This window comes from Pyrgilauda ruficollis, unplaced genomic scaffold, assembly GCF_017590135.1.
Source record: "Pyrgilauda ruficollis isolate IOZ18807 unplaced genomic scaffold, ASM1759013v1 scaffold49, whole genome shotgun sequence".
In the NCBI taxonomy this organism is placed as follows: domain Eukaryota; kingdom Metazoa; phylum Chordata; class Aves; order Passeriformes; family Passeridae; genus Pyrgilauda; species Pyrgilauda ruficollis.
In genome coordinates this window covers 2,718,592-2,746,458 of record NW_024526488.1, presented here as the reverse complement: position 1 = coordinate 2,746,458, position 27,867 = coordinate 2,718,592, and the positions used below count along the sequence as shown (strand labels likewise).

The 27,867-nt window shown below is 40.4% G+C and overlaps 1 protein-coding gene across 1 annotated transcript; it reads left to right on the top strand.

Moving 5' to 3' along the window:
• On the top strand, positions 1–27,050 carry CFH (complement factor H). Its single transcript, XM_041479651.1, has 24 exons — positions 1–135; positions 3,929–4,114; positions 5,850–5,955; positions 6,669–6,745; positions 8,458–8,652; positions 10,831–11,001; positions 12,504–12,683; positions 13,428–13,628; positions 14,874–15,053; positions 15,388–15,564; positions 16,447–16,623; positions 16,780–16,953; positions 18,096–18,278; positions 18,913–19,095; positions 19,615–19,797; positions 20,970–21,149; positions 21,547–21,753; positions 22,394–22,570; positions 23,216–23,392; positions 24,350–24,526; positions 24,999–25,181; positions 25,864–26,064; positions 26,341–26,535; positions 26,678–27,050. Coding segments are annotated over exons 1-24 (3,933 nt in total). The 5' UTR covers positions 1–74; the 3' UTR covers positions 26,680–27,050.
• The last annotated feature ends 817 nt before the right edge of the window (positions 27,051–27,867 follow it).

Genomic DNA, 27,867 nt, shown 5'->3' with positions numbered 1-27,867 from the left:
GGAAATAACACAAAGTAATGAAAAAAAGTAGGCTACAATACTGGACGTGTTTGCTGGGTTTTTGAATCTCTAGAATGTCGTTCCTGGGTTATGTAGCTCTGCTCTTGTGTTGGATGCATTGTGCTGCACAAAGAGGTAAGCTTCAACTCCTCTCTTAGAGTATATGTGAAGATGGCAACTAAAGCAATATGCAAAGGCTTTGTAGGTTTTTTCCATGAACTTGTTACGATAATTGACATTTCTTCTGTCAGCTTTTAGTACCTTTAGTATTTAGTGTCCTGTCGTAGGACTCATAGGACTATTTTCACCTATTTATTTTGCTGTTATTAATCTGCTGCCCAACTTTTCAAATGCTTTGTGTCACTATAAACTGGAGCCAGACAACTCATTTTCTATTAATTATGTTTGCTAATTATTCTAATATCTAAAACCAGGAAGCAACTGGTAGATTAAAGTAGAAATGCACATTTATGGAATATTTTGTTTCTGTCTGGAATATCCTGTAAGGTGATCTGAGGAGAATGACTGATTACTACCTTGACTGAAAATCTTCTAATATATCTATTGACTGACTGGTTTTAGTCTAGGAAAGGAGATAAATATATACAGGTATGCTCTTTTCATGTTTGGAGAGGTAGCTAGTATTCTACGTGTCTTTTCAGAAACCTCTGTTTTGTGTTTCTCTGTTCAATGTATTTTTCCTGGTTTGTGTTTATATTATTTCGTGTATCCTTAGTTATTTAATTTGTTTGCCTTATGTCTGAGTTTCTTGGCGTCCTATAATAGGAGTCCTATTTTCTAGAGTGTTGTGCAGAGGGTGCTGTGTGGTTTTGAGCTGGTATGTCTTTGCTCGGTTCAGGTTGGTTTAAATTCCAGTTGAAAGTTATGAAGACCTTATTAATCAAAAAGAACCAATGGATTTTCCTTTGAAAAACTGAAGAATGAGGAAATTAAAGGAATGTCCTGTCTTAATTAAATATAAATAAATATTGCCTCAAAGCAACTAATAGTCTAATTTTGTTTTGCAAAGAAGTGCAGAAAACTCCTGGAATTTGAAATGAAAGTTTGCCTGAATTTGCACTTTGTTTTTACAATGCTTTCTTTAGGTCAGGGAGATTGGAAAGAAATGTGAATGTAGCAAAATTTGATTTATCCAGGACAACTGTTACCATGGGTCATGCAGGATTCTTGTTTAAGCTTCATGCTGAAAGTCTGTGAGAGTTGTAGAAAGTCTTCTGAGAGCTGGGTTTTGCACAAGGACTGGAAGCACCTGGATTTGTAATTGTGCTTGTACTTTTTAGAAGCTGCTACCAGCATATTGTTGGCAAAAAAACAGCTTGAGCTATTTCTAACTGAGGTCAAGTCACATGTAAATACTGAATGAGTAATTCCAGCTCTCCTGGTCTGTCAGTAAGGAATTTGAAGGTATCCATTCTGTGCATGCTTTTTAATATAGAAATAAAACCCTCTGGTATTGGTGAGTGCATGGTGGAATTAATAGATTTTTGAAGTACAACCTGCCAGCAGATCTCTTCACCTCAAGCTACTAAAAAACTGCATACACACACACAAACACATACTCTGACACTTGATGCTAACACATAGTTCAACATCAGGACAGGAGTAGGGAAGGGTTGAGATAAAACCCAGCAAGACCCAGCAAACCTTAGTAATGGTGAAGAGACTAAGGAGATTATCTTTCATCTGGTGGGGAGGGGGTTAGTGTAAGCAAGGAAGAGTTAAGAGGCTGCATTCTGCACAACAGACAATAAAAATATGATACAATTCAGAGGGAGGATCAGAGAAGCTCACTGTACTCAATAACCTATTTTTTAAATTATAGATTTCAGTGTGCTCTCTCAGCTTGCAAACTGAAAGTGCTAATTCAAACAAGGTATAATTAGAAATATGTGGAGTCCAAAGCATTCTTTTTCTTGCCATTGAAAAGAACTTTTTGGGTAAACTAACAATTTTTAACACATTTGAAAGAACCAGCTAGAGGATTCCTGTTAGTTTTGCTTATTCCTACATTTTGCAAAAAATGTTGTTAGAATTTGAATCTGTCTTTTCATGCTAAAAAAAGCCTCTCCTACGTTTTTTAGAGTAGCCTAGTACCCTCTAGTGCACAAAACCAACAATTTTTGTTCAGACGTAATCATTCATAGGATGGAGAATACTTATTAAAGTAATGGGAAGAAATGGGTGTGGGCAAACTCTTCCTTTATCACATCAGCAGTGTTGTCAAAGCTTGTCTAACTCTTCTGGCTACTTAGAACAGCCAAACTAAAGTTATTAAAGCTCAAAATTAACATTATTTTCAAATTATACATTTTCAAATTATGTGTTTTTTTCTTTGCAACAGATCTTTTTCTTCCAGTTTTTAGAACCGTTTCATAAAATTATGCCTCTTATTTGGTCCATACTCCCCTGACTGAGATACAACAAATGAGTTCTCAAGAGTGTGTCTTTGTAAACTCAAGTAAAGCTCACTTTCCACACTAGGATTTCTAACACAAAGTGAGCAGATAAAATACACCTTCTTCCACATCAGCTGCTTAATGTGTGGTGTCATCTCTGCAGTGCAGTTCAGTGAGCTTTAACTCCACATCCCTCACATGAGGAAAGATCCCAAAGACTTTTCCCCCAGTCCTATTTCCAGGCAGCACCTGGACAACCCATCCACAGGAAGGTTTCAGTGAGAATACTGCTGCTGCTTTCTCAAACCCGTGGCCTTGCAGCTAAACTGGAAGAAAGACACCTGTGCCAGGTCTCTGCTGAGTAATGCATCTACTCACCAAAGGATTTCCTTCCCTGGTGGCCATTTCTTCTCCCATTTACTTTCTATACAGAGATTTCATTCATTTTCCAAGACTTTATTCCTCAGGGCTTGTTTTATTTATTCCTGATGAATGCTCACCTTTCATGTTTAGATGGAAAACAGAGTTCATTGCATTTAATTAGCTAGACTGTTTAGAGTTAGTCTCTAACTCTGTCTAGACTGTTACTCTGGGTGAAGATTCAGCTTCCAAAATGTGTATATTTCAGTCACCCAAGCACTGAAAATTAGTCACTGAAGTTAGGGCAATTCTTGACAAAATCATTTAGTCTTCCATTAACAGTTTCCCAACATTTGCTTCTTTCTTCTTTTGTCTGACTTTGCTCATTCTCAAACTGTTGAGGGACTTCTTAATAAAATTAATTCAGGTTCATTGTTGTGGTTCATGTGGACATGGCTGTACATTTCATGTTCACTGAAGAAGGCCCAGAAAGGAGCTTTTGGGCAAGGACTCTATAATATTGAGCTAATTATAAATACCAGACAGCACCATCCACTCCCCAAACTGAGTCAAAATGCTTGGAAGCTAAAGGTCAGAGTGAATACCCAGAGTTAATTATATTGTGTAACAAGGAACTTGTAAGTAAGGAACAAAAGGATATGAGGATTTTGGAATATCAGGTGATCTGAGCCTGGAGAGAAAGTTTAGGCAATGTAAAGGCAAGGGGAAGTTTAGCAGAACTTAATCAAATGACATGGGAAATAATGTCAGTAAAGGTGGTGGTGGGTGGAGGAGAAAATAGTTTGAAAGGAAACTCCAGAGTTGTTCTCTGTGGCAGTGGAAGGACAGGCCTGGAGCAGCTCCTGCAGATCGAAGGGCAGGAGGTGTCTGCACTCAGAACCAGGGCACTGATCTCTCAGGCTGTGTAAGTAAAATCTGTTTCATGCACCATCACTGTCCTGGGTGGTTCCTTGGCACCTGGCTATCACATTCCTACAAAATGTGCAACCTTGTCACTTTCCTGTTTTGTGCTGATTCAGTAGAATACACGCTAATTACAGATGGCCCCAGGATCTCTCGCTGCATTTCCTATTGCAAGATTGTTTTGGTGTTTGTAGCATGTCACCAATGTTTTTATTTAAAATTTTTAGCTTGTCAAGAACCTCCTCCTAGGAGGGTAAAAGAAGTGCCTACTAAAAGATGGGACAAGCCTCCCTATGCACATGGGACCCAAGCAACATACAGCTGTCGGCCCGGATATGTGAAAATTGGCCGAGTTGCGTTTCGGTGCATTGATGGAGAGTGGAAGCAGCAGGACCCAGTGACAGAATGCAGAAGTGAGTATTTATGCAAAATATCTGCAGACATTTGATCTGGCAGACCTTGCCAGTGATGTCAATGTGAAATTGTACCTTTACTCATAAATTACTTGTTTCTCTTTAAAAGATCACCTTAAAAAGGATGTATGCATAAGGGAATTTTTTTTAGTTCCTTTTCTCCTGATCAAAGGATTTATATTTTTCTTTACAGAAGATCTTATTGTAGACCAGACTTATTAACCCAATTTACATTATTAAAATCAATTATTATGTTCTTAGAAGCTTGCTTTCAAAATTTTTTAGTCTAAGCAGGATAAAGCACAAACCTAGCTTCTGAATGTGAGTCAAGAGACAGCTTATTCAACTATTTCTATGAAAGATTTAATTTCTTGCAAGTGGCAAATTATTTTTCCCTGCCTTTTCTTTTAAGCTGTAATTCACATTAGAATGAGAGCTGCTATTTATTATTTCTAGCATATTGTGCTGAGAGTTTTCAAGTATCTCACACCCTCATACAGAATTCATTACTGAAGAAATTGAAGTTTGTTATCATTAGTCAGTAGATACTTCTTTTGTGTAATAAATGAACTTTAAACACAAAGGAATTTTAGAAACAAGGGGTTGTGATTGTGTATCTAACATACAAAATTTTTACTAGTACAATATAAGTATTTGATTTGAGAATGTAAGTCCTGGTTGTTGTTCAAACAGAGATTAATACACACTGTGAGTGAGAATTATTAAGTCACTAATAACTTTTCTTACATTTTTGCCTCAGTCTGTCTCAGTGTTCAGATTTCGTTGTGTAACTAGTGAGCGAACATGAGCCCATCCAGAATTTGGTTTGCAGCATGTTTTAGCAAATGCTGCCACCCAGTGAGCGGCGGCTGCCACCGGCAAGGAGAGCCTGGGAGAGAGGAGGGGATGCTCTGCTAGCCTGGGGAACACGGTCCCTCGGTGGGAAATATTGGTCAGGAGTTTCCATTTCCTCCGAATCCCACTGCAGCAGATCTAGGGCCTGCTCAAACACATCTTCGTTGGTGAAAACAGAGGATGTCGATAGGTCCCAAGAAGTAAATTGCCTTGCTTGACAAGAATCAGGAAGGATTTCTGCTGAGGGGTAATAGGTTTCAGCTGTGCAGTTTATTTCGCAGTCCATGTTATGAGATCAGAGGAGGATGAGTAAGAGTGTTCATCTTTGCCACTCTTTTGGGCATCCAAATCAAAGAGCTGGGGCCAGCCCATAAGGAAAGTCCCGTGGGGAGCTTTGTGCAGCAGGCACTAAGGACCAAAATAACTCCTGTGGCTTTAGATTGCCCCACTTCACTCAGCACAGTCCCCAGCAGATTCAGGAGATGTCATTTCTGATCTTGAATAGATTTGCTACTGGAGCTTTGGTGCAGACTATGTCACAAATGGTATGAAAATTGTCATAAATTTGCCATGAAACTGAATATAAGTTCAGCCTTTTTAAAGGAATAAAACATGCTGATTTGTGTTTTGAGGTTTGTTGTAGGTACGTTGGGTTGGTTTGTTTGTTTGTTTGTTTTTAAATAAGCATACTCTAATAATCATTGAAAACTATGAAAATAGTGATTAAAAGGAGATGTTAATCAAACTTATGCTGAACATTTCTGAATTTTTGAAAGCCCCTAAAGACCCATACTCGCTACTAATCACTGGGAAAATGCTGTCTTTCTCATTTTCATGTGTGTGGTGTAAGTAAGTCTTTTTCCCTTTTATTTTCAATCAGATAAGCCCTGTGGACATCCTGGAGACACTGAGTTTGGTTTCTTTGAACTTACCAGTGGAAGTGAATTTGTTTTTGGTGCCAGAGTTGAGTACAGATGTAATGATGGGTAATACTCATTTAATTAAATGTATGGGAATTAACATAAGGTGTTAATTATACTGTCAGTTATACATTTGTTCTCTGTAATACAGTTTATTAATATTTAATGCTTGCTTACATGTTGTAAAAAATGTTTGAAGGAAGACATTTCTGGCAGACTTACTAACATGTCTTCACTGAATGCTTGAAAGAAATTCTCTATCCATCTTCTCCAGTGAAAGCTGCAGCAAGTCAAATACATGGTATTGTGTCTGTGTCTGGACGTTTTCCTCCTGAACAGCAGATCAGCTTTGGTATAGTGCTTTAGCTGTGCTTTTGCAGTTGTTATGTTACTGGAATCTAGCCTGAGTTCCACAAAGAGAGTTCCAAAAAAATCAATATTCTCCTTAATCACTTCAGTTCCTCACTGTCTTTTCAGAGTAGCTGTCCTTCCTCTGAGTGTATTTGTTATGTAGCCAAAGCTTGTTAGCTCTGTAATGAAGAAGTCTTCTTCCTTATTCCTTCCTACTCTCCGATTTGATTTGATATTTTTTCCATATGCAATTAAAAGAAAGCAAATAGGGAAAATGCAGGTGAAGAACTACTCAATGCTGTCACGTTTTGGTTATTCTATGCTGGAACACCTGAAGCCATCTTCCTTTGCTTCAAAAACAGCAGCACTGTTGTTTCTGTCATATAATGAAACTGTATTTTAGCATTTTTTGCTTTTTATTTGGTAAGATACCAGATGCTCAGCCAGAGGAATTACCGTGAGTGTCAGGCAGATGGATGGAGCAATGACATCCCTCACTGTGAAGGTAAATGGAGTTTGACATTAAATTGTCTTTTTATCTGTCTGATACTATCTAAAACAGTCTGTGATTGCTTTACTAATATTAATTCACCTATGTTTAAAGTCAAGTTAGGCAGCAGAGAAGCTCTTACAGGGACTTCTCAGCTCTTTTAGTCCAATGAGCTTTCGTTAAAAACCCTTCACGAAGTGGAGTCCTGCCACTTCCAGACTGGCTTAAAGCTCTGCCTCACCCAAAAGCCCTGATAGAGTAGCTGCCTGCAAAACATGGTTGCAAAAGGCATTTGGGATGATGAGTTTCAAAGCAGTGTGAAGGCATGTGTGGTTTTTAGCTACTTTCCTCCTCCATCCTTGTGAACATCCTAAGCATTAAGATTTTGTTAAGGTCTCCCTATTAGCAATGTGGAAGACATTCAGTAAGCAAGAGTGAGAGCAAGGGGGACACAGACATCAAGACTTAACAGACTGGATGGCTCAGATTATGGTTTTAGAAACCTTTTCACCAGTTTCAAGCCTGTATAATCATGAAAATAAGGTTCCTGCTCTTCACAGGGATCATTTTTAACTGCTTCATTTTAACATATGTGGGCAGCAGTGACATTTTTGTTTGGGTTAAGCATCTGATGTCAGGAAAGGGTCTCTAAGAACAAATTAAAGTAGTTATCTTGACTAGAGCTTGTTGTCTGTGGTTTAATATTTCTCTGGATTTGGACACTTTGAATTTAGTTTACTAAATTTTGAGGGCCCTCACATTTAGGTTTTGAGGTCCGTCTGCACCATATGGAGTAAGGGTTTCCAACATTTTTTGTTATATCTCACCAAGATACTTCAGTTTCAAAGTCCTCCTAAGTTATTTCTGTCATGGTTGAGTTTCCACTGAAATATGATTGCCTGTGAAAGAAAGAATTTGGAGAGTGTCCTAAATGTGAAGAACCCATGAGACAGAATATGAGCTCATGGAAAAGGCAGATGACTTTTAAGATGGCAAATGTCAGAGAGAAGTAGCTTTGGTTGGGTGATATCCATGTAAGCATCTAAGAATGAGCTTTGATAGTCATTTCCCCCCTTAAGAAGACATATCTGATGAGATAAGTTAATTCTTTTTTTTTTTTCTGCAGGGAGGTACAAGAGCTCTGTTTAGTCTGCCACCGTGTTTGTTTACTTTAGTAATATAATTGCTCTGATATCCTTAATGAGAATTTTTGTTAATAACTGAACTGAATTAGAATTTTAGTTAATAACTACACACTGTTGTAGGCAGTGTGTAAAGCAGCACTGTTCCAGGTAGCAAACTGTCCATAGCAAACTCACTTTGGCACAATTCTAAACAAAGTCAAGTAATTCTGGCAAATTTTAGTAGTGTCAGTCAAGGCTCAGCTGACCATCCGTAGAATGCAGGATCCTGGGATAATTTAGGTTGGGTGAGGTCATCTAATTCAGTGGATGCTCTGTCTTTAGCCTTCAAGGGAAGTGAAGAGGATGATGAGAGAGGGTCTAAAAGCTTCTTCTTCTGTCACTCTGTCTTTTTGTTTAGGGCTTTGTATTACACTTGCTGCAAATGGTATCTGAATACATAGCTAGAGTGTATATTTTTAAAATGTGTAAGGAAATTACAGTGATTTTTCTGTATTTTAACTTTTTTGTATTTTAACTTTTTTATTTTACAGACTAGACCTCAAAATTACTTTTTTTTCCTTTCCTTGTTTTGTTTTTTTCCAGTGATAAAGTGTTTACCTGTACAAGAACCTGAAAATGGAAGGATAATTATGACTGGTGCATTTGAGCTAGGCCAAGAATATTCCTTTGGCCAGGTTGTAAATTTTGAATGTAATGCAAAGTACAAGCTTGTTGGAGCTAAAGAAATCGTTTGCTCTGCTAATGGAGAATGGAGTAACGGCGTGCCTCAGTGCAAAGGTAAAAAGGACACTATTTACTGTCATTAAGAAGCTTTGTTCTCACAGACTGCTAAATTGTGGTTACCATATGAGAAGCCACAGAGTTTTCACTTCATCTCACAGCAATTAAGCTTGGTTTGTCTGTAAACAATCTCCAGTGTATATATGAAAAAGTAGGATAAGAAAGAGAAATATAATAGTATTGGATACTAATATAAGGATAATAGACCATCTGTTTGTTCCATATTTTTCCTACAAGCTGCGTGTTTTGCCAGGCTGCAGTCAAATTCTTTGATATGTCTGCATAAGAGTCAACCACTTTGGTGCTGATTTAACCAAAGTAATCAGAAACTTTGAATCTGTGTGAACCAAGTTTAGTTAACAAGTAGGATTTTAATTCTTAGGGTACATAGAATACAAAAAAAAAAAAAAAAAAAAAAAAAGGTTAGATTTTTCTTTCTTCACATTAATGTTTTTGGAAAAATTGGGAGGTTTGTGTTTAGTTTTAATGGAACCCCAGAATCAGTGAGGTGGTGTGGGACTGCTGAAGGCCCCTTTTTGGGCAAGTTGCTCAAAGACATGTTCAGTCAGCTTTTGATATCTCCAAGGATGGAGATGCACAGTTTCTCTGGGTAACCCACTGCAGTAGTTGAACTCTCTTTAGTAAAACTTAGCAGTGGCATTTCCTGTATTTCAGTTGGTGCTCGCTGCTTCTCACTGTATGGCTGGTGGCCACTGAGAAAGGTCCAGTTCATCATCTTTGTTTTTGCCTGCCCCACTGGAGCCAGGATTTACTCATGTGAAAAAGACTGTCCCTCCTCCCCCAAGCCTTCTTTACTCCAGACTCTCTTAAACCTCTCTCTATCAGTCAGTTTTTCCAATTCCTTAATTATCTTCCTGTCCCTCACTGGATCTGCTCCAGTATGTCCCGATCTTTCCTCTGCTGGGAGTTCTGCCCTGGAGAGATGTAGAGGGGCAGCATCACCTCCTTTGGCCTGCTGGCAGCACTTTTCCCAGGGGAGCCCAGAGTGTTTTCTTTGCTGAAAAGGCCCCTGTCCAACTTGTCCATCAGGACCACCAACTTTTTTTTCTGCAAAACTGCTTTTCAGCCAGTCAATCCCACACTGCCCTGCCTGCAGCTGGTGCTGGTGGATGAGATTATTCCCCCCAGTTTCTGAACAAAGAATGGATGGGATTGGATTGTCAGGGTATGAGAATGAATCCCAGGAAGATTATGGTAACAAACACTTCAATATTCAGAACATCAATATCTTAGATTATTTCTATGTTGTTTGATCATGAAGTATGTGTTTAAAAGAGCACAATACACATGTCAGGATGGCAAATACATTTACGGTTTGTTCACGATTCCAGTATGGCTTTTTGCTCCTTTGAAACACCCATTTATTATTATTTAGTACAGCATGAAGTGGAATTAAACATTTATGCTTGTAACATTTCCAGAATATAGTGAATTTCATTAAGCAGTGACAGTTCCCATGAGCTATATTTCATTTTAAACACAAAGTAAATTTAGTAAAAGAATCCGAGAGAACTCTTGGGTGTCCTATTCTGTGACCTAGGAAACAAAACATTGAATATCTTCTGGCTTTATGAATGCATTTTGAGGAAACTGCAAGATCTTGGTAGTTTTATTTGGTTTGGCAAGGAACTGGGAACACTGATGTTGTTTTATAGATATTAAGCATTCTAGTGTCAATTTTTCAGATACTTTAAATTCTTTTCTCCTTTTGATGTCATGATTTAACTAATAAGCCACTGGCCCTGAGACCACATTAGGTTTGTTGGAAATTACATAGCAATTATCTGAAAAATAGAAAATCCTGAATTTCAGCTAGCCTAGTGTCTTATTTTGGAATGTCTTCTGCCTTATCTCTTGATTCTAAATCCATTAAAGTCCAAAGAAAAGCCCTGAAATCTGTCTCATGAACCAATTTGCAATTGAAGCTGTACTGCACTACATTTTCCACCTGGAACCCAGAATCAAGTAAGTGCTCAAATAAGTTCCAAACAGCTTCCAAATGCAGTAGTTTTTGTGAATTCAAATTAACCCCCCCACCATGCCCCCAAAACCACCCCAAAACTAAATAAGCCCTAAATTTTGTTGTCATAGAAATTTATTCTTAGCAAATAAAAATTAAAATACCTTGATTTTTTTTTTCTGTTTCAATTTCAGAAATTATCTGTGACGTACCAGAAATCCCTCATGGATATGTCCGTTCTCCAAGGAAGTCTTACAAGGAAAATGAGATAATGCAGTTTTTCTGTAAAGAAGGATACAAATATGGGAACAGAGCAGATGCACTGTGCACTGAGTTGGGATGGAATCCACCTCCCTATTGCACTGGTCAGTCTTGCCTAAAGCGGTTTTGCACTTTAGTTGGGTTTGGAAGTAATTTTAGAGATTAATAAGTTCATTCATGACAAAATAAATCCATCCACATCCAGTATCCATGAAGACTGGAAGGATTAAGTGCTGAGGGGACCAAAGAACTGGATAAGAGTTTTCCATGAAGAGCAGTAGCAAAAACAGAACCTTGTCATGAATCTCTACAAATTAATAAATTTACAATGCTAAAGCTCCCTATTATTTTTTAACTCTCAAATGCCTTCAGTGAATGAGCAGTTCATATGACAAATCCATAATTCCTGAGGCTAGTCCTGTTTGACATCAGCCCTCTGGGTCATGGATTTTACTTTAGTTTCATTCCATTACAGCACTTAAAGGCTGTATTTAAATCTCTGAATATGCATCTCATATTCCAGCTGAAACAGTTTGATGAAATTTTGGAGTATTTATCAGTGCCTTGAATTTTCTTCAAGAAATTGCCAAAACCTTGAAACTGGAAAAAAAATGTTGGCAACAGGGCAACATGACAGGATTTTATGCACCACCCACCTTCCTGGGACCTCTTCCAGAAAGACTCCTTTAGAAATAAGGACTTGTTGTCAGTCTTGGGGCCCACTCAGTTTTTGACCTTTCTGATTCAAGATTAGTAGTGTTATTATTTAATATGCATTGCCTACAGTTTAACAACATACTGCTTTTGAGGAGTGCCAAAATAAACATTCTTCTAGACACTCACAAGCTGGACTCTGGTACTTGGGGTGTACTCAGATAGTGGTTCTGGATCCTACTGGGCTTTTCACTGGATCTAGAGGATTCAGCAGGGCATGCACCCACCCTCACTCCACAGCAGCACCAACCTGTCACCTCCTGACCTTACAGTCATCTCCTCCCAGCCCTCAGGGTGCTGGTGATGTTTTCTGAACTGGAAGAAGAGACAAAACCCCCAAAAGACAGGTTCTGGTTTACAAATCTGTTTGGCTGACTTCTATGGGCATGAAAATATCTTGAGTTTTTTAGAATAAAATTCTTGACCTTTTTTAGTTGTTGAAATACTTCCAGTGTCAGTGAAGGACACTAATCTTAATCACACAACCTCTGAATGATCAGTTCCTAGTCAAGTATAATTATTTCTGCATTTAGGACCTGCCAGTGAAACTGCTCTCCTTTGGGACAGTGTCCATAAACAAACCCAGCAAAACCCAGCTGCAGATCTACAGGAAAAAATTAGGTTTGGTTTGATAGCTTCCAGTTCTTTCTCTAACCATTCTCTTTGCAATTAAGTTTCAATCTGCTAATTAACATAACATCAGTAACAGCTGTCACTCTTCTCTTACAGAACCATACATTTCTAAGAGTGAGGAAGAAATGTAATCTTTTCTTTGCTCCAAGAAACACCTTTCTTAACAATTTTATGCCGTTATGGCCAATGTACTATGAAAGCAAGAATTTATGCAATAAATTTAAACATATTCTCTTTTTTTTCCTCTGTTTTTATTTAGAAATTGTATGTTCTCCTCCAGTAGTTTCCTCTGGGAACTTTAGGCCTCAAAAAGACAAGTACACAGTGGGTAATACAATCACAGTAGAGTGTGATGATGGGTATCATTTTAAAGCAATGACTGGCAGAACCACAGCTGAATGCACCAAGAATGGCTGGGTGCCTGAGCCAGCTTGTGTCCGTAAGTAGCTTTTGTGAATAAAGTTACAATGTGGAAGTATCTCAGAGGAAATAAGAGCAAAACATGAGGAACATTAGATATGACAGTTGCTTATGTTTTTTTCTTTGTAGTGTAAAGTTTATTTTGATGGTTTAGAAAAATCACCTGGAAAAACAATGGGGCCATCCAGATTTACACTGTGTTTATTAGCATAATACCTCATAAAACCATAAAACATATTACCTCTTACTGTATTTGCAAATCTGTTAAAATGAGCTATAGTCAGCCCGCTGTCAGGAAGGTTTGTGCTCCACCTGATGAATACCATCCCAGTCAGGATTAGAGGACATGGGGAGTTTAAAGTAGCCAAACCACAGGTAATGATTGGAAGATTCAGTTTCTGTATCTGAGCCAGATGACTGGGCTCCCTTTATGGTCAGAATAGTCAATTTAATCAAGACCCTCTACAGTGTCATCTCACTGTACAATGAATACTAACCTTGGTCTGACAAATCGCCCTCAGGGGTCTGCAGGGAGTGCTGGCTGGATTTCTGCTGCTTGCAATGGAACTGAGGGAAGTAACACAGCTATAGGCAAAGCCAGGAGCAGAGTGTGGTTGTTCCTGCACTCCTTACCACCTGCCAGGGTGTGCAGTCCTGGTTCCTGCAGTCCATGTCTGAAAATACTCAGATGAGAATCTGAATTGTGTCCTGAGCTTTTTATCGTGCATGTGTTGATATTGTTGCTGTTCCATTCTGTTTCAAGGGAAACCGTGTGACTACCCACCAATAGAAAATGGCAAGTTAAGTTATTCATATGAATACCACAGAAACTATTACTTTCCAAGAAGATTTGGACAGACTGTAGATTACTACTGCCTTGATGGCTATTCAACCCCCACTGGAGATTACTGGGTTCGAATTACCTGTACTGAAAGGGGCTGGTTTCCCGAGCCAAAATGTCTGAGTAAGTACATTTCCACTATATACTCAATTCTGGTTCAATCATCAAAGATCTGTGCAGCAGAACTTGTTCTGATGGAACACAAGACAAAACAGTTGCTCAAAGTCAAACTGCTTTAGGTGACCCCTGGAACTGCTCCCAGACTGTCTTCCTATCTGCAGATCACAAAATGTCACCTGGGGACACTCTGCAGTTATGCTTTTGGATTTCGAAGATTGCTTACTCCTAAAGATATTCATAAGAGTAAGAAATATACAGTAAACTTTCCTCTTGTCTGGCTTCTGGTAACATGAAAGCATATACTTTCATCTGCATCACAGCTGCACACACAAACAGTCTCTCTGTGTAAATATATTCTCCCTTCTGTGGCTTGGGCACTTTGGCACTTCATCCTCTTTGAAAAGCATTGCCTGGTCCCTTTGGAAAACTAAATTTTAGAGCTGAAAAGGTGTCACACTTTTGCAATAAGCTGAAACAGATCATGGTAACAGCAAGAGAACCAGATACACTGACTCAGATTTAAAATTAATTGGACTTAAAATTAATCTAAAGCAGTGAGATGAGGCCTCCTCTCACACATCTTCAGTCACAGCAAAGTACCTACCTACTGGTAGGGTGCAAAAGTGGATTACAAAAGGTTGCTCTTTCCTCGTTGCCCTCAGTGGAGTGGTGCTCAGTACAGGAGATGAGTGGAGCCCTGCCTGGAGGAAAGGAGCAGGCACTCCAACAACACAGTATAACATTTCTTCAGCCATCTGCCTTACATCTGGGCCCTTGGAGACAGGAGGCCTTAGAGCCAGCATGCTAAGCTGTTGCTAAAATCTCTAGAGCTGGTTTGAGAGGTTCTACATTTCCACAGAGATGATAAAATCTCCTGGAGGCAAATGCTGGAGTTCACTCTGGGCATACACCAACATTTTAGAGACGTACCAGACCAAACTGATGTGAGCAGCACTGAAGTGAGGCAAACTTGCTTGTGAACAATAAATAAGAGATTTTTGCTTACTAGGCCACCTCATATTACTTTATGTAGTGACTTCCACTTCTGATCTTGTGGTGCATTAACCACAAGGCACTGAAACAAAACATGCTTTCATTCAGATTTGCACACGAGTGTCTTTTTGTGACACAAGGCTACAGAAAGGTGCTTGGAGGACTGTTTGCTAGTAACGCTTCTTAAGGATTCATTTCCCTCAGTTCTTGCTGTAGAAATTTCTGTGGTTAAATGTACTTTCCTTCCTTCTTTAGAAAAATGTCTCATCAGAGAGCTGGTAAATGGTTATTTCCCATACCGTGGCTGGAACGATTTCTACAAGGAAGGTGAAAGAACCAGATACATCTGCCAGCACCACGACTTCCAGGCCCAGCATGACGAGGTCACATGCACAAGGAATGGCTGGGCTCCTCCTCCGAGATGTATCCGTAAAAGTGAGTGTGCTTGTATTTTTGTGAGGTTTCTGCCTAAAACTATTTGCTGTAGCAGTAATTTCTGAAAATAAAGACTCTCCCTCACAGAATGATTTAACATACTACAAAAGTTTTCTCTCAGAATATAGGACTGAAACATCCAATCAAGATTTGCATTCATTTCAATAACATTGTGTATTAACAATGTATGGAATTAAAACTGTATTCAATTGACCATGTATTAAACAATTTTCTAAATCCTACTGCTGCTTCTATTGTCATCCTTCTACTCTGATTTTTATGCATGCAGTTTAGCAGTGCTTTACTTGGAAGAAATCTTGTCTCTCTCTTTCAGAAAAGTGCCAGGATATCAATTTCGAGAATGGGTATTTGAACTCTGATAGGAATACATTCAATTTAAAAGAGAAGATCCTGTATAGATGTCACGCTGGGTTTGTGAGTCCAGAAGGACAAGAAACAGGACTCACACAGTGCAAAGAGAGTGGCTGGACTCCACCTCCAAAGTGCATCAGTGAGTAGCTAAAGGTTTCAGAGCTCCCTGTCATTGTCACACCACAGTGTGCCCTATGGACATGGTGCTCTGTGGTGTACTCTGGCCTCAGAGATTTGTCACCTTGATTTGAAAATGTTTCTTAATGGGCAGAGGGACACTCAGACAGAGGGCTGATCCTACAGAGATTAACCTCTCTCAGGCTCCAAGAAATAGAGAAAAAATGTAAAGGATCTTTTTGGATCTCTTTAGCACTTAGTTAATGGTAATCACTGACCTCTTCAGTGCTTCTTCCCTGATACAAGGTACATTTGCCCAAATTTACTACCAACAATTTACGAAGCAGCATCTGTGAACCAAGGCGTTCCACGAAGAACTTTATTTAAATGTGACAAAACTAGAGACAAATAGGATGCATTATTTCAAAGTTCCTTCCTCTCTTGAACACAGGTGTAGTGCAGTAAGAGACTTAATCTTGTATTGTTATATGTTGGTCATAATATTGATCAACTTTAGCTGCTATTTTATCTTGTCCTTTTATTTCAGACTGCCTTTACCTAGGGTTTTGTGGCTTTTTCTGACTCACAACTGACTATGGGAACAGCAGTACAAACCATTTGCTGTGACACCTAAATTAATAATAATGATAATACTGATAATGATGATAACATGTAGCTAAAGGAAATAATTGAATCTAAGGAAGAAATATTTACCCTAAACATTACTTCTAGACAAATTTTGGAAGATTAATGCAATAGATAATATGTGAATATGCTGCATATTCTACAATAATATTCAGGCAATGCAGAATTATTGATGTTTCAATTATACCTACAGGGATGATGCTTCCAAAGGGCAATGTTTCTGGATAACTAAATACACTAATTTTGTTTTATTCTACAGAATCATGTAAAGCACCGGGGGACATTTTGATTCACCACACAAACAAAACTGTGTTCATGCCTGAAGACACAATTGAGTATTCATGTTTGGAGGGATATAAGACCATAAATAACATGCCAACTGATACCACAATGTGTGACAAAAATGGAGAATGGAGTCCAGAGCCCCAGTGTCGTGGTGAATATTTTTGTGTTTGCTAATCAGTGTTGCTCTCTGTATACACTCTGTGAACCTTTTTTCTTTAAGCCTTCCTTTGGTTTTGTTCTAAGCAGTAGCATTTCATGTACTTTCTGTAGGTTGTCCACTACATGTTAAAATTTTTTTTCTCCATAGAAATCAAATGTGTGCTGCTGCCATTGCACAATGGAAATTTCTCTCCCAAAGAGGGTAAATACCGCAGTGGAGCTGTTGTGAAATTTACCTGTGCAAAAAACTACATAAGGGTGGGACCTGCCTCTACTCAGTGCTACCACTTTGGATGGTTTCCATCACCACCAGTGTGTCAAGGTAATTCTTGCAATACTGAAACTGAGCTGGTAAATGGCTTGCACAAAATATTAATCAGGTTATTGACTTTAATGTTTGAAAAATTGTGCACAGCTTCATAAACTATGTGCAGTATGGCAATGATTAATTTGAGTAGTGTCCTCTCTTACTGTATTCCAAAGGTCCTAGTTTTGCCATTGCCTAATATTGATACCTATCAGATAATGCATCCTGTGCTCTTTTTTTTCTGATCACATGAAATTGAAGGAAAAAAATGGTTTTGGAGGTGACACAGAGCTGGACCCAAAAAAAAAGAAACCCAGTAAAGGATTTTCCTGTGAAATTCTTAGTTTCATATAGTAGGATGAGTACATTCATACAGAAGGAAAAATATACATCCCTGTACTTAGTGTTCTTAACTTAGTACACAACTTCCTGGCATCTGAGAAGAGCTTCTTGTGCTGGTGCTGAGCCCTCTCATGAGATGTGTTGGCTTTCACAAAGCTTGAGAGGAAAAAGGGACCTCCCTTTCTTCCCATTCAATCACTTTTTTGGTGACTTTTACTCTGTCATCCTTCTTTTTGCTCACACTCTTTTGCATTTAAAAGCAAGTCTGTTTCATATATTTGGTTCTTTAGCTCAGGAACATTTTAAGCTCCCTTAATAGGAGTTCCACTCACTGTATCAAAAGTGAATTCCTTTAATATAGAGTTGGGGGTGGGGGGTTTGGTTGGTTTTTTGTTTGGGTTGGTTTGGGTTTTTTTTTTTTTTTTTTTTGCTGGGTGATTTTTAGGACATAGGTTATTCCTTGCAGAATTGTCAATTTTCTTATTTTCTTTTAAGAATACTGAAGTTACCATTCTTGTAACACTTTTTTTTACTCTTCCCTTAAAAATGGGTTGGTTTTATCAAACATTTTTCTCAGAGCAGGCATTGATAGTGCATGGAAGTGAGAGACAAGAGTGAGCCTGGTCACATGTATCTGTTTGTGATCTCCAGCCCAGCATGAATCCAGATATTGAAAGGCATAAATCAATGATCTGTTTAGCCTGTTCCACTGATTTTCCTTCACTTTAATTAATACATGCAATTATGTTGTACTTAACATGTAACTGTGGTGAAAGCACCGAGTTCAGAGCACAGACTTGATCTCTTGATTTCAGTGAGCGTCAAAGGCTGTGGACCTCCCCCTGAAATTGCCAGTGGAAGTATTGTTGATGGCTCTGTGGAACAGTACCAGCATGGGGACAGAAAGCAATATGAATGTAACAACGAATTTAAGTTGGTTGGATCAAAGGAAATAGAATGTATTGATGGACAGTGGTCATCTCCTCCCTCTTGCATTGGTAATCTACACAGCTCTTACTTCTGACAAGTCTGTAATTCTCTGCAGGCTATTACCTCATAAATACTTTCACAATTAAAAATACGTATTTGCAGATGTAATGTTCTGTTCAAAGTAATAAAATAATAAGATAAAATTGCATGACAAGCCATTACCTTGTGCTGTCACTACTGCTGCAGAACTGCAGTTCTCATAGAGAGGTGACAACTCTGCAGTCCTGTAAGAGGTTTTCAGCTCTTGTAATAATTCTAACTGAAAGGGCACATTACAAATGTGCAGGTGTATGATCAATTATAATTACAACTGATCAGAATCAGTGATTCAGTTGAGTTGAATTAATTGAAGTTTTCCTTACTCTTTATGGTTTATGTGCCAACAGCTGGGGAAGGTACTGTCAACTGAAACTACCTGTGGATCATGCCAGTGTTGGAAAAAGAAGGGAAAAGACAGGAAAATAATTTAGCAAACTGGCTAAAAGATATACATACCTGAGCTGTGTTGAAATTTAGTTGCTACAATTAGTGGGTGTAGGTTTGGTTAGACAAATGCAGATCTAGTTATTTTTATTTAAGTTTTTTCAGCTATTGACATGTGATTCCTGTATTATTGTGGAATATTTCTGCTCTTTTCAACAGAAGACCAAATGCCCTGTAAATCGCCTTCCTCTATCCCAAATGTTGTTCTGCGTCAGGCAGACCAGGCCCAGTATTCACATGGGGATGAAGTAACTTGTGCATGTAAACCAGGCTCTGACAATACTGAGGAAATGAAAATAAAATGTCTTCATGGAGAATGGAAGCCTTTACCTGTTTGTGCTGGTAATCTGTTTCCATAATATTTCAGATGTGCGTGTAATTATAGTTATATACAAAATTTGACTACAAAATGGACTTCATCCATCAGTATGTAGCCAGACATGCTATAGCTTAATGCACCAAAACTAAGTGGTTTTAATTTACTCCTTTTAAAGGGAAGCATGTCCTTCATCCTGGAAAGACTGCACCTGCAGCTTTGTAAAGGGAAAGAAGTAGACACTTGCCCAGTGATTAAAGACAATTATTAAAAGGAATTAAAAGTAATGTTAATAGCCACAATGTGTTACGCTTGTCCCACCCTAACCACTTTTATGTGGATTAGTCCTTCTCACAGAGTCACAGAATGAGTAAGGTTGGAAGTGCCCACAGTGGGTCATCTGGTCCAACCTCCCTGCTCAAACAACCCCCCAGTGAAGTTCTTCCTCAAATTCACGTGGAACTTCTGTACAACTGATGGCATCTTCATCAGTATATATTGTCAGATCTAAATCTATTTTTTTAAGCTCTTTTTATTTTTTTCAGATGCATCCCCTCAATGTGTAATTCCAGAGGATGTTGTGCTGGTGCGCTCTGGCCAGTATCCAATGTCAAGAAGGAGGACTGGGTTTGAAAAAGTTATACATTATACATGCACATTAAATGACGAAAATATTAAACAGGCAACTTGTGTGTCTGGGAGATGGACACCAGAGATTGCATGTACAGGTGTGTTCTTACATTTGCACCATTTCTTTTGATGCAGGCAAGATAAATGCTCATTATTAAGGATTCTTAGCATTGCTGTATCACTAGGCTGAAATAGAAATAGTTACTTGATCATATGCTGAGGGGTAGTTGTGGCCATCATTGGAGCAGTTAACTAGGTATAGAGATGAACCACTTTAGTAAGGTAGACTTAATGCTCTCTACTCTGACAATTGGAATTGGTTGTTGCTGCACTTCTGATGTGAGAAAAAATGCAATGATAAATTTAAGCTCAGTTCCTCAAAAGCGCTTTACCCCGATGCAAAACAGAGAGCACATAGCTCAAGCTCCAGTCAAAGTTCCTTTATTTCCTCTAAACCTTCAAAGTTTTTCTAGTCTATTTTTTATTCCATTTTTTCAATTGCTTCCTAGTGAAACTATGAGAAAAAAACTGAGTTGGCAGTGAAAAAGCACAGACCCAGAGGAGGCTGCCCATATGTAACACACACCAGAGGTCAATGTCTTCAGGGCTGCCTTTATGCATGGCAGAACAGGATATTGTCTGTAGAAAGCGTGATTGTAAAACAACCATTGCCTCATTCCTTGCTTTGGTTATAGCACATTTCTGGGAAATAATGCCTGAAAGTGGGAAAAGTATGGCAATCACTGTCCCTACCTCAGTTTTCTGGAACTACTAGAAGCCAGAAACCAAGCTCTGGAAGACTCCTCAGATATCTCTCCTAGATCTACCTCATTCTCTCCCTTTTTCTTTCCTTTGGCAGAAAGAGTCCTTCATTCTTGGAGTGGAAAAATTTTAGCCTATTTTTTTCTTTTCTTTTAGCTTTCTCATTTAACTCTATCAGCTTAGTCTGAAGAAAAAACAAAACTCCAGACAGTGGTTCAGTTTTCCTAAAGTAGTTCATTATAGAGAGAGGAACAGGAAAAGCACACAAGAGTGTGCAGCTGTGTGAGAAAGAAAGGAGAGACTACAAGAAACTTCATCTTAGCTTGGTGTAGACAGCTGTGGCTGTCTTTTCTGACTCTGAAAGCATATGAGCAGCTGAAGGCAGCTCTGCTGTTTCTGAAGCAGAACAAATCTAGCACCAGTGTTGTCTTAGTTGTTTGTGTTGTCATCTCTGCTGAACTGCTACACTTTCTCTTTGTTCTATTGTAACATGAATATGTGTCCTTAGCTGAGGAGAGTGTGTGCCCACCTCCACCTCAGGTGCCTGGTGCTCAGCAGACAACAGCAGGAAGAAACTTCAGGAGTGGGAGTAAAGCGTTTTTTTCATGTCCTGACGGTTTCCAGCTCGTTGGTAGAGAGGACATAACCTGTATAGAAGGGAAATGGCAATCACCACCTCACTGTGTGGGTCAGTACTGGCACAGTTCTTTTCCATCATTTTGTTATGAATATCTGTTTTACTCATTTGCAGTCACCATGAACAGGAGGCTACTGTTACTTACCTAAGATTACCATGGACAGGGAACTGCAGGAAAGCAGTGGAACATAAGTTTCTAAAAAGGGTGCAAACAACTGCAGTCTTTTCATTTACACAGACTTACCTGAGATGGCATATACAATTTCCAGGTAGTCCCTCAGGAGCTGTGTGCTTACTTTTTTGTTTAGTATATTGCATAACAGAGTCTCAGTTTTGACTGGGGGCCTTAAATAATGTCCTGGATTCTGTAAATTATTTGTTACTTAGTTACAGTTGCAATAGTGATTGTCTTGCATTATTGTTTTTCTGTGTTGTCTGTGTTTTTTAGAAACACCATGTTTGTCACCGGAATCTATAGAATGTGCTGATGCTCCCAGGCTTGAAAATCCAAACTTAAGAATTGAAAGGGAAGGGAAAACAATTTATCTAGCCGGTGCTAGATTTAAGTATGTTTCTCGTTCTGGATACATGTTAAATGGACCAACAGAGATAAATTGCTCTATGGGAAAATGGACTGCAGCTCCTTCATGTTCAGGTAATATAAAAATTACTCTTTTTGAAGTGCACTTAGCAATTAAATGGAAAGAATTTTAAACTGGAGGTTGATCAGTAAAAGTGTATTTTTCTACTCCATATTTTGCTGTGGAATCTTATCTTCCATCATGGATGTCTTCAGAACAATCCTGATTGGATACAAAACTGACTTTCTTAATGTGGCTTAGTTTTTAAATATTTCTTCATATTCTGGTAGTTTTTGTTCAGTTCATATCTCTGCCAGATGAGTCCTAGGCATATCCTCCTCATCCAAGGATCTCTTTTCTACAGAGCCCACTGGTGACTAAAAGTTGCTGTGGTGCCTTGGGGATGGAAATCATGTCAGTGTAGCAGGGACAAAAGCCTCAAGTAAAACTTTCTGGCATGTTTAGAAACAGAATTGGAGTGTCTCAGTGGCTGAAATCTGTATATTTGGGGGAATGACTTTATTTAATCTTCTCTATGCTACTTTTTATACAATTATTAACTAACTATAATTATATAACTATATAATCCACTGTTAGCAGATGACTATGCTGATGTTAGAAATAGCACTCTAAAGCACCTGTTTGATGAAAAAAGTACATTTCTTCAATGTGTATCACAGTAGCACAAGCATCAGATTTCTGTTATCTTTTCAGAAATGCCATGTGGAAGTGTTCCAAAAGTTGCCAATGCTCAATTTGAAAGCAGAAAGAAGGAATCTTATGAGCCTGGTGAAACAGTTGGCTACCAGTGTGATTCAGGGTTCCTGATTGTTGGTTCCCCTGAAATCATCTGCAGGAAGGGAAATTGGACAACACCACCCTTCTGTGAAGGTATAGGTTCTACTAATAAGTAATCCATGATCTTTCTTAGCATTTCATGTTGTGAATTAAGATAATTTTTACTTGGGCATGCAGGTGAGTCAGGCCAATAGAGCCAACAGGTGACTTGCTTTGAATGGGCTGCTACCACACCTATTTTTCTGGCTTCTGGTAAACAACAAGCAGGGTAGATCAGCAGAGCAATTATCTCCCTGTGGGCTGGAGCTGGTAGCTGAATCCTGGCTCTCTTGAAATCAAGCAGGCAGACGTTATGGAGGAATCCTGCAGCATCCTGGCTGCAAAGGAGCAGATAACTCTAGGGCAATAGATCTTATTTTCACATCACTAAGCATGTCAGTTGCTGACAGGCACCTTCAAATAGTAAATAAATTGTGTCACTCTCCAAACTGGTGACACACAATGCTGTGCAGCACAGCTGGCTGATCTCTGTGACCTCTCTTTTTAGTTTCTTTAGGCAAGCAATACTGAGCGCTGAAGCATTGCAGAATAAACCATATAATGTATCAGAATAAACCTTCTTTTTCTACCTGTGGAAAATGGCGTGCATTACTCCAAGGGCTTTTTGCTCACCAGGAGCTCTGGAATGCCGTGCTGTGTGAGTTCTCTGTCGCTCACTACACGCTCCTCTCTCTGCAGATATCACCTGTGGAGCGGCGCCTGAGATCCCCAACGCGCGCATGGCAAGCGCCCCTCAGGAGAGGTACCTGCCCGGTGCCAGGGTGCACTATCAGTGTGAAAGGAATTTTCAGATCACGGGTGCAAATTACATCTTTTGCTCAAATGGTCAATGGTCACAAGCACCAGTTTGCAGAGGTAGGAATCTGTGCTTTCACCTTGCCTGTTAGCATAGAGGCAACCAGTTCTCTAGCGAAATACTCTGAAGACTTTGACTTTTTGACTTGTTTTCTTTGGCTACCCCAACTTTGAACTTGCTATTGCTTCCTTGCACAGAAATTTAATTGAACTTTATGCTTCTAGAGATATTGGGAATATTTCCATCAATAGTAAAAATGTTCCTGAAGCAGCAGGGCCTAAAATGTGCTGCTCTGTCATTGTCCTGTATGCTGTTGGTATTTCCCCAGTGCCCACCACTTCAGTGACTTTCAGTGGACAGACACAGAAGGGCTTCTCTCTCGTGTTCAAAGCTGAATGGAAGCAGCAGAAGTACAGAGAAGCAGCTCTTCTTCTGCAGTGCTCTACTCTGACCAATGGAGACCCTAGCAGAGCCCCAGATCTAAACTGTGTAAGATCTGCTAGGGCCATGGATGTGGAAAGATCATTCCTGTGACAAGGAACATTCAGGAATGCTCCAGAGTCCCCCACCCCAGTCTGTGGCTGCAGGGTGAGCACAGCTCCATGGAGCTGGCTGTGCTTACCCAGCCCTGAGGAGCACAGGCTGACAAGCTCCTCCAGCAGGGCCAGCCCTCCAGAGCTCTGCGCTTCAGCGGGAAATCAGTTTGGCTGCCACCCCTGTGGTTTCCAGGAAGGCCAGGGCTCCCCAGGGAAAGACAAGGCTGGTGTGGTTCTTGTGCATAAGTACAGAAACACTGGCTTTCTCTAGAAACTCCTATTGACCCTTCCATCTCCCGAGAGTCCCAAACAGTGTTCTTCTGCCACTGCCACACCTTATTGCTTTCCCCATATCCTCTGACACATGTGAGGCAGAAAGCCTGTACAGAAATTGTAACAAGGCTAATTCCTTTCACTTCTGGTTGTTTAGATGAACGTCTTAACAACTGCAAAGGTGACTGCAGCCGTGTCTCTTTTCAGATGTGAGATGTGATCCTCCTCTAGAAATTGCTGGTGGTAGCATTGATGGTATTAGAAAGTCTAAGTATATGCCTGGAGAGAGTGCAAAGTATCAGTGCTGGAAAAATTTTAAGATGACTGGGGCATCTACTGTAGTGTGCAAAAATGGGACCTGGACAGAGCTGCCAACTTGCAAAGGTAACTTCTCTCTGTCTCTCTCTCTCTCCATCCAGCCTCCTGTCAGTGATGGCACCATAAAGCTGCCTCATTGTCGATTAGCATCTCAGTGGCCTCATGGTGCACAGCTGCCATGGCTCTGGCACACTCAGGACAAGGCAGGCCATTTCCCAGGTCTCTGTTCAGATGGGATGAATGTACCAAGCTGAGGGACCCAGGTGGCTTCACTCAAGAGGGCCAAGTGCCACACCTTATGCAGGACAAGATGAAATCCTGCAGACAGCTGAGCACTTAAGCTGTGCTCAGAGGGGGTGAGCTGGCAGTTGTGAGCCTGAACTTGGGAGAAATGAGAAACTCTTGCTCCTGGCAGCTGTTTGGTTTTCTCTCTGCTTTATTCTGCTTCTCTGAGTAGTGCCAACATAGTGTGGGTGGTATTTCTGACCAGACCTTCTCTGCAGTTGAACTTCCTCTCTGATTAGGAAATTTCTTTCAGGACAAGCTAAGAGATGTGGCACGCCTCCAGCTATTCAAAGTGGAGAGCTTCTTGTCTTCCCCTTGCAAGAGTATCAACAAGGTGATACTGTGGAATACAAATGCCCGAATTTCTATATCCTGAAAGGATCTCCGACAATCACCTGTCTCAATGGGCAGTGGACAAGCCCCCCAGTTTGCCTGGGTAGGTTGAAGCCTGGGCTGGGTGGCCAAAGGCTGTGTGACTGCTCCTCTTGTCTTCTGAGACCCTGAGGGCAGCACTGGTGCTGGGGCCAAAATGCCGGCAGGGCAGAATGGCAGTGAGTCCTCCTTTTGTCTCAAATGAGTTTCTGCTTAACTTCAGCTTGTGTAGTCCCCTCTGCTGCCAACAGGTCCATGAGGAGGGCAGTTGGCTGAATCTTTGCTGTGAGGGGATCTCCATCACTTGTGCAGAGCTCCTGAGTGCTCTAGGGCTGGGGCCACGGCTCCACCCAGTAGGCTGTGAGTCAGGAGGATGGGTCTGAATGAGTGGCAGTGCTGGGGAAAGCCAGGGGTGCCTCTGTGATGAGAAAACAAATTTAGAGAAGGACAGAGCAGAAGGGAAGGAGGGATCTCTCAAAAATATATATGGGGAAGTTCATTAGTGTTTGGTGTCTTCCCCACCTGTACTTCATTCTTGCCCTGTGTGACTGACAGTGTGACAAGGCTTCTCCCAGGGCTTTCTTTCCTTTAGCTTGGATGTGAATGTCTTTTCTGTTGCAAGTAACAGAGGGTCAGAGCACACTTGGAAGCATTTTTTTGATGTGAAGGACTTCTGTAGGCTCTAGGGGCAAAACATGTGGTGTGTCTGTATGAAGTACTGACACTCTTCTCTTGATTTTTTCAAGTGGCCTGTACGGCATCAGAAGAAGATATGGGCAGAAACAATATTGAGCTGAAATGGGTTGAACAAGCCAAGCTGTACTCCACATCGGGTGACTTTATTGAGTTTCGTTGTAAACCAGGATATGTGAAAGATCCAAGTACTCCCAACTTCAGAGTTCAGTGTGTGGAGGGGACATTGGAATACCCACGGTGCACACTGGGAAGTAAGTCATACCCTCTTCACTCTCCAGCTTCACTGCTCTGTTGTTGCATTTTTAGTGCTGAAGGGAAGCAGAAAGCCCTTGCTTTCCTGGCTGTGAGCCAGGGTGTGGGAGCCTCCTGGGAGCTGCAGGAATAGAGAGGCAGTGCCCCCAGGAAGTCATTGCCCAGCACACCTGAGCTGGGGAGAGGGCACTCGGGGCACTTGCAGGGGGTGCCAACAGAGCATCAGTTGTCCAGTGTGACATCTACAGGCAAATAACAGAATTCATTTTTTGCAGGGAACTGCTTCCTGGATAGGAATGCTATGGAAAAGAACAATATTCAGTTGCAGTCATCCAGAGAGTCAGGCCCTCACTATGGCTCAGGGGACCCTGTTGTGTTTGAGTGCAAGCGCTGGTACCGGCCGGTTTCCCAGAGGGAGACATTCAGAGCACAGTGCCTGGATGGAGTCATTCTGTATCCTGTGTGTCAGTGTAAGTGCTTGCTGCCAAAGACATGGGGCAGGGGTTGTAGGGGGCAGTTCTGCTGAAATGTCCTGTTCACAGCTCTGAGAAGCCCCTGGGTCTGTCAGGACTGGTGTTGATCCCTTTTCCCCTTTTTTTTCTCTTTGCACAGAATAGTCCTTTGAGTGAAAGGAAATGACAAGAGGGAGCCCAGCTGTGGCAATGACAGAACCCTCAATCAACCCGCTGACTTGAGCTCAACTTTTCCTGGTGTTTCCCATTTTGCTGGGCTTTGTTTGCAGCTTAGCCAATGTTCTGTCTTGGAATTTGTTCTTGTTTTTATTACTGGATGGTTGTCTTTGCATATTATCCACATTAGATCTAGTTTTGTAAATGTGTTTACATTTTATGCAGACAAAGGGTTGTGCTTACATTTTATCCATTCTATCCTGATCTCACTGTTATTTTATTAACACTTGTAGCCTGAAAATAGGCTGGCTTCGGTGGCATACTGAGACAAGAATTAAAGCTGACAGTTAATTTGATTATCAGCACACAAAGTGTGTTTGGCCTTGTTTATTCCTACCTTCTCCCTGCACTTGCATTGAAGTGACTCTGGGGTGAGTGTCCTGAGTGCCTGAGCAGAAAGAGCAAGTAATGGAGTCTCCTTTGAACAACTTGAGGCAGTCTCTAGCCAGAACTAGTTCTTCTGGGGGACTTGTCTACAAAGGCAAGACGTTGGGGTGCGAGTAATTAGGATTTCTAGGGAAAGGTGGGGACTAGTTCCTGGTCCAGGCCCTGGATAGGCCAGTCTGTGCCACCCCCAGCCCCATCTGCCCTTCACAAACAAAGAGAAAGTGCTTTGTGGAAATCAGTGTCAGCCTGGCTGTGGTAGCCATGTGCTAATGCACTCTGATTCAGAAGGGAGAGAAAAAAGCAAGTACCAGAGTATAAATCATGCATCTTGGGAGAGCAGACTTTGACTTATTTAGGAAAAGAGGAGATGGGATTGCTTAATGGGGAGTCATAGGAGTCCAGAAAAGCTTCTAGGTCTTGAAGAACAGAATCCTGTAAGCACAAGATTACTCAGTTCTCATCTTCAGGAGGAAAAACACATCTGCCTGGACTGACTTATCTCACCAGAGACTGCACAGAGATGTCTGAAGCAAAACAACCAAAATCAATGTACAGGGGATTGAGGCAAAAAGAGGCTCCAAAGGGGCAAGTGTGGATAATGTTAGAAAAGCTGAAGCTCAGAGTGGCACTTACAAGGGACATCAAGGGTCACAAAAAGGCATTCTATTGCTACACTAGGATTAAAACAATCAATAAGAAAATGTGGCATGTCACTAAAACAGGTAG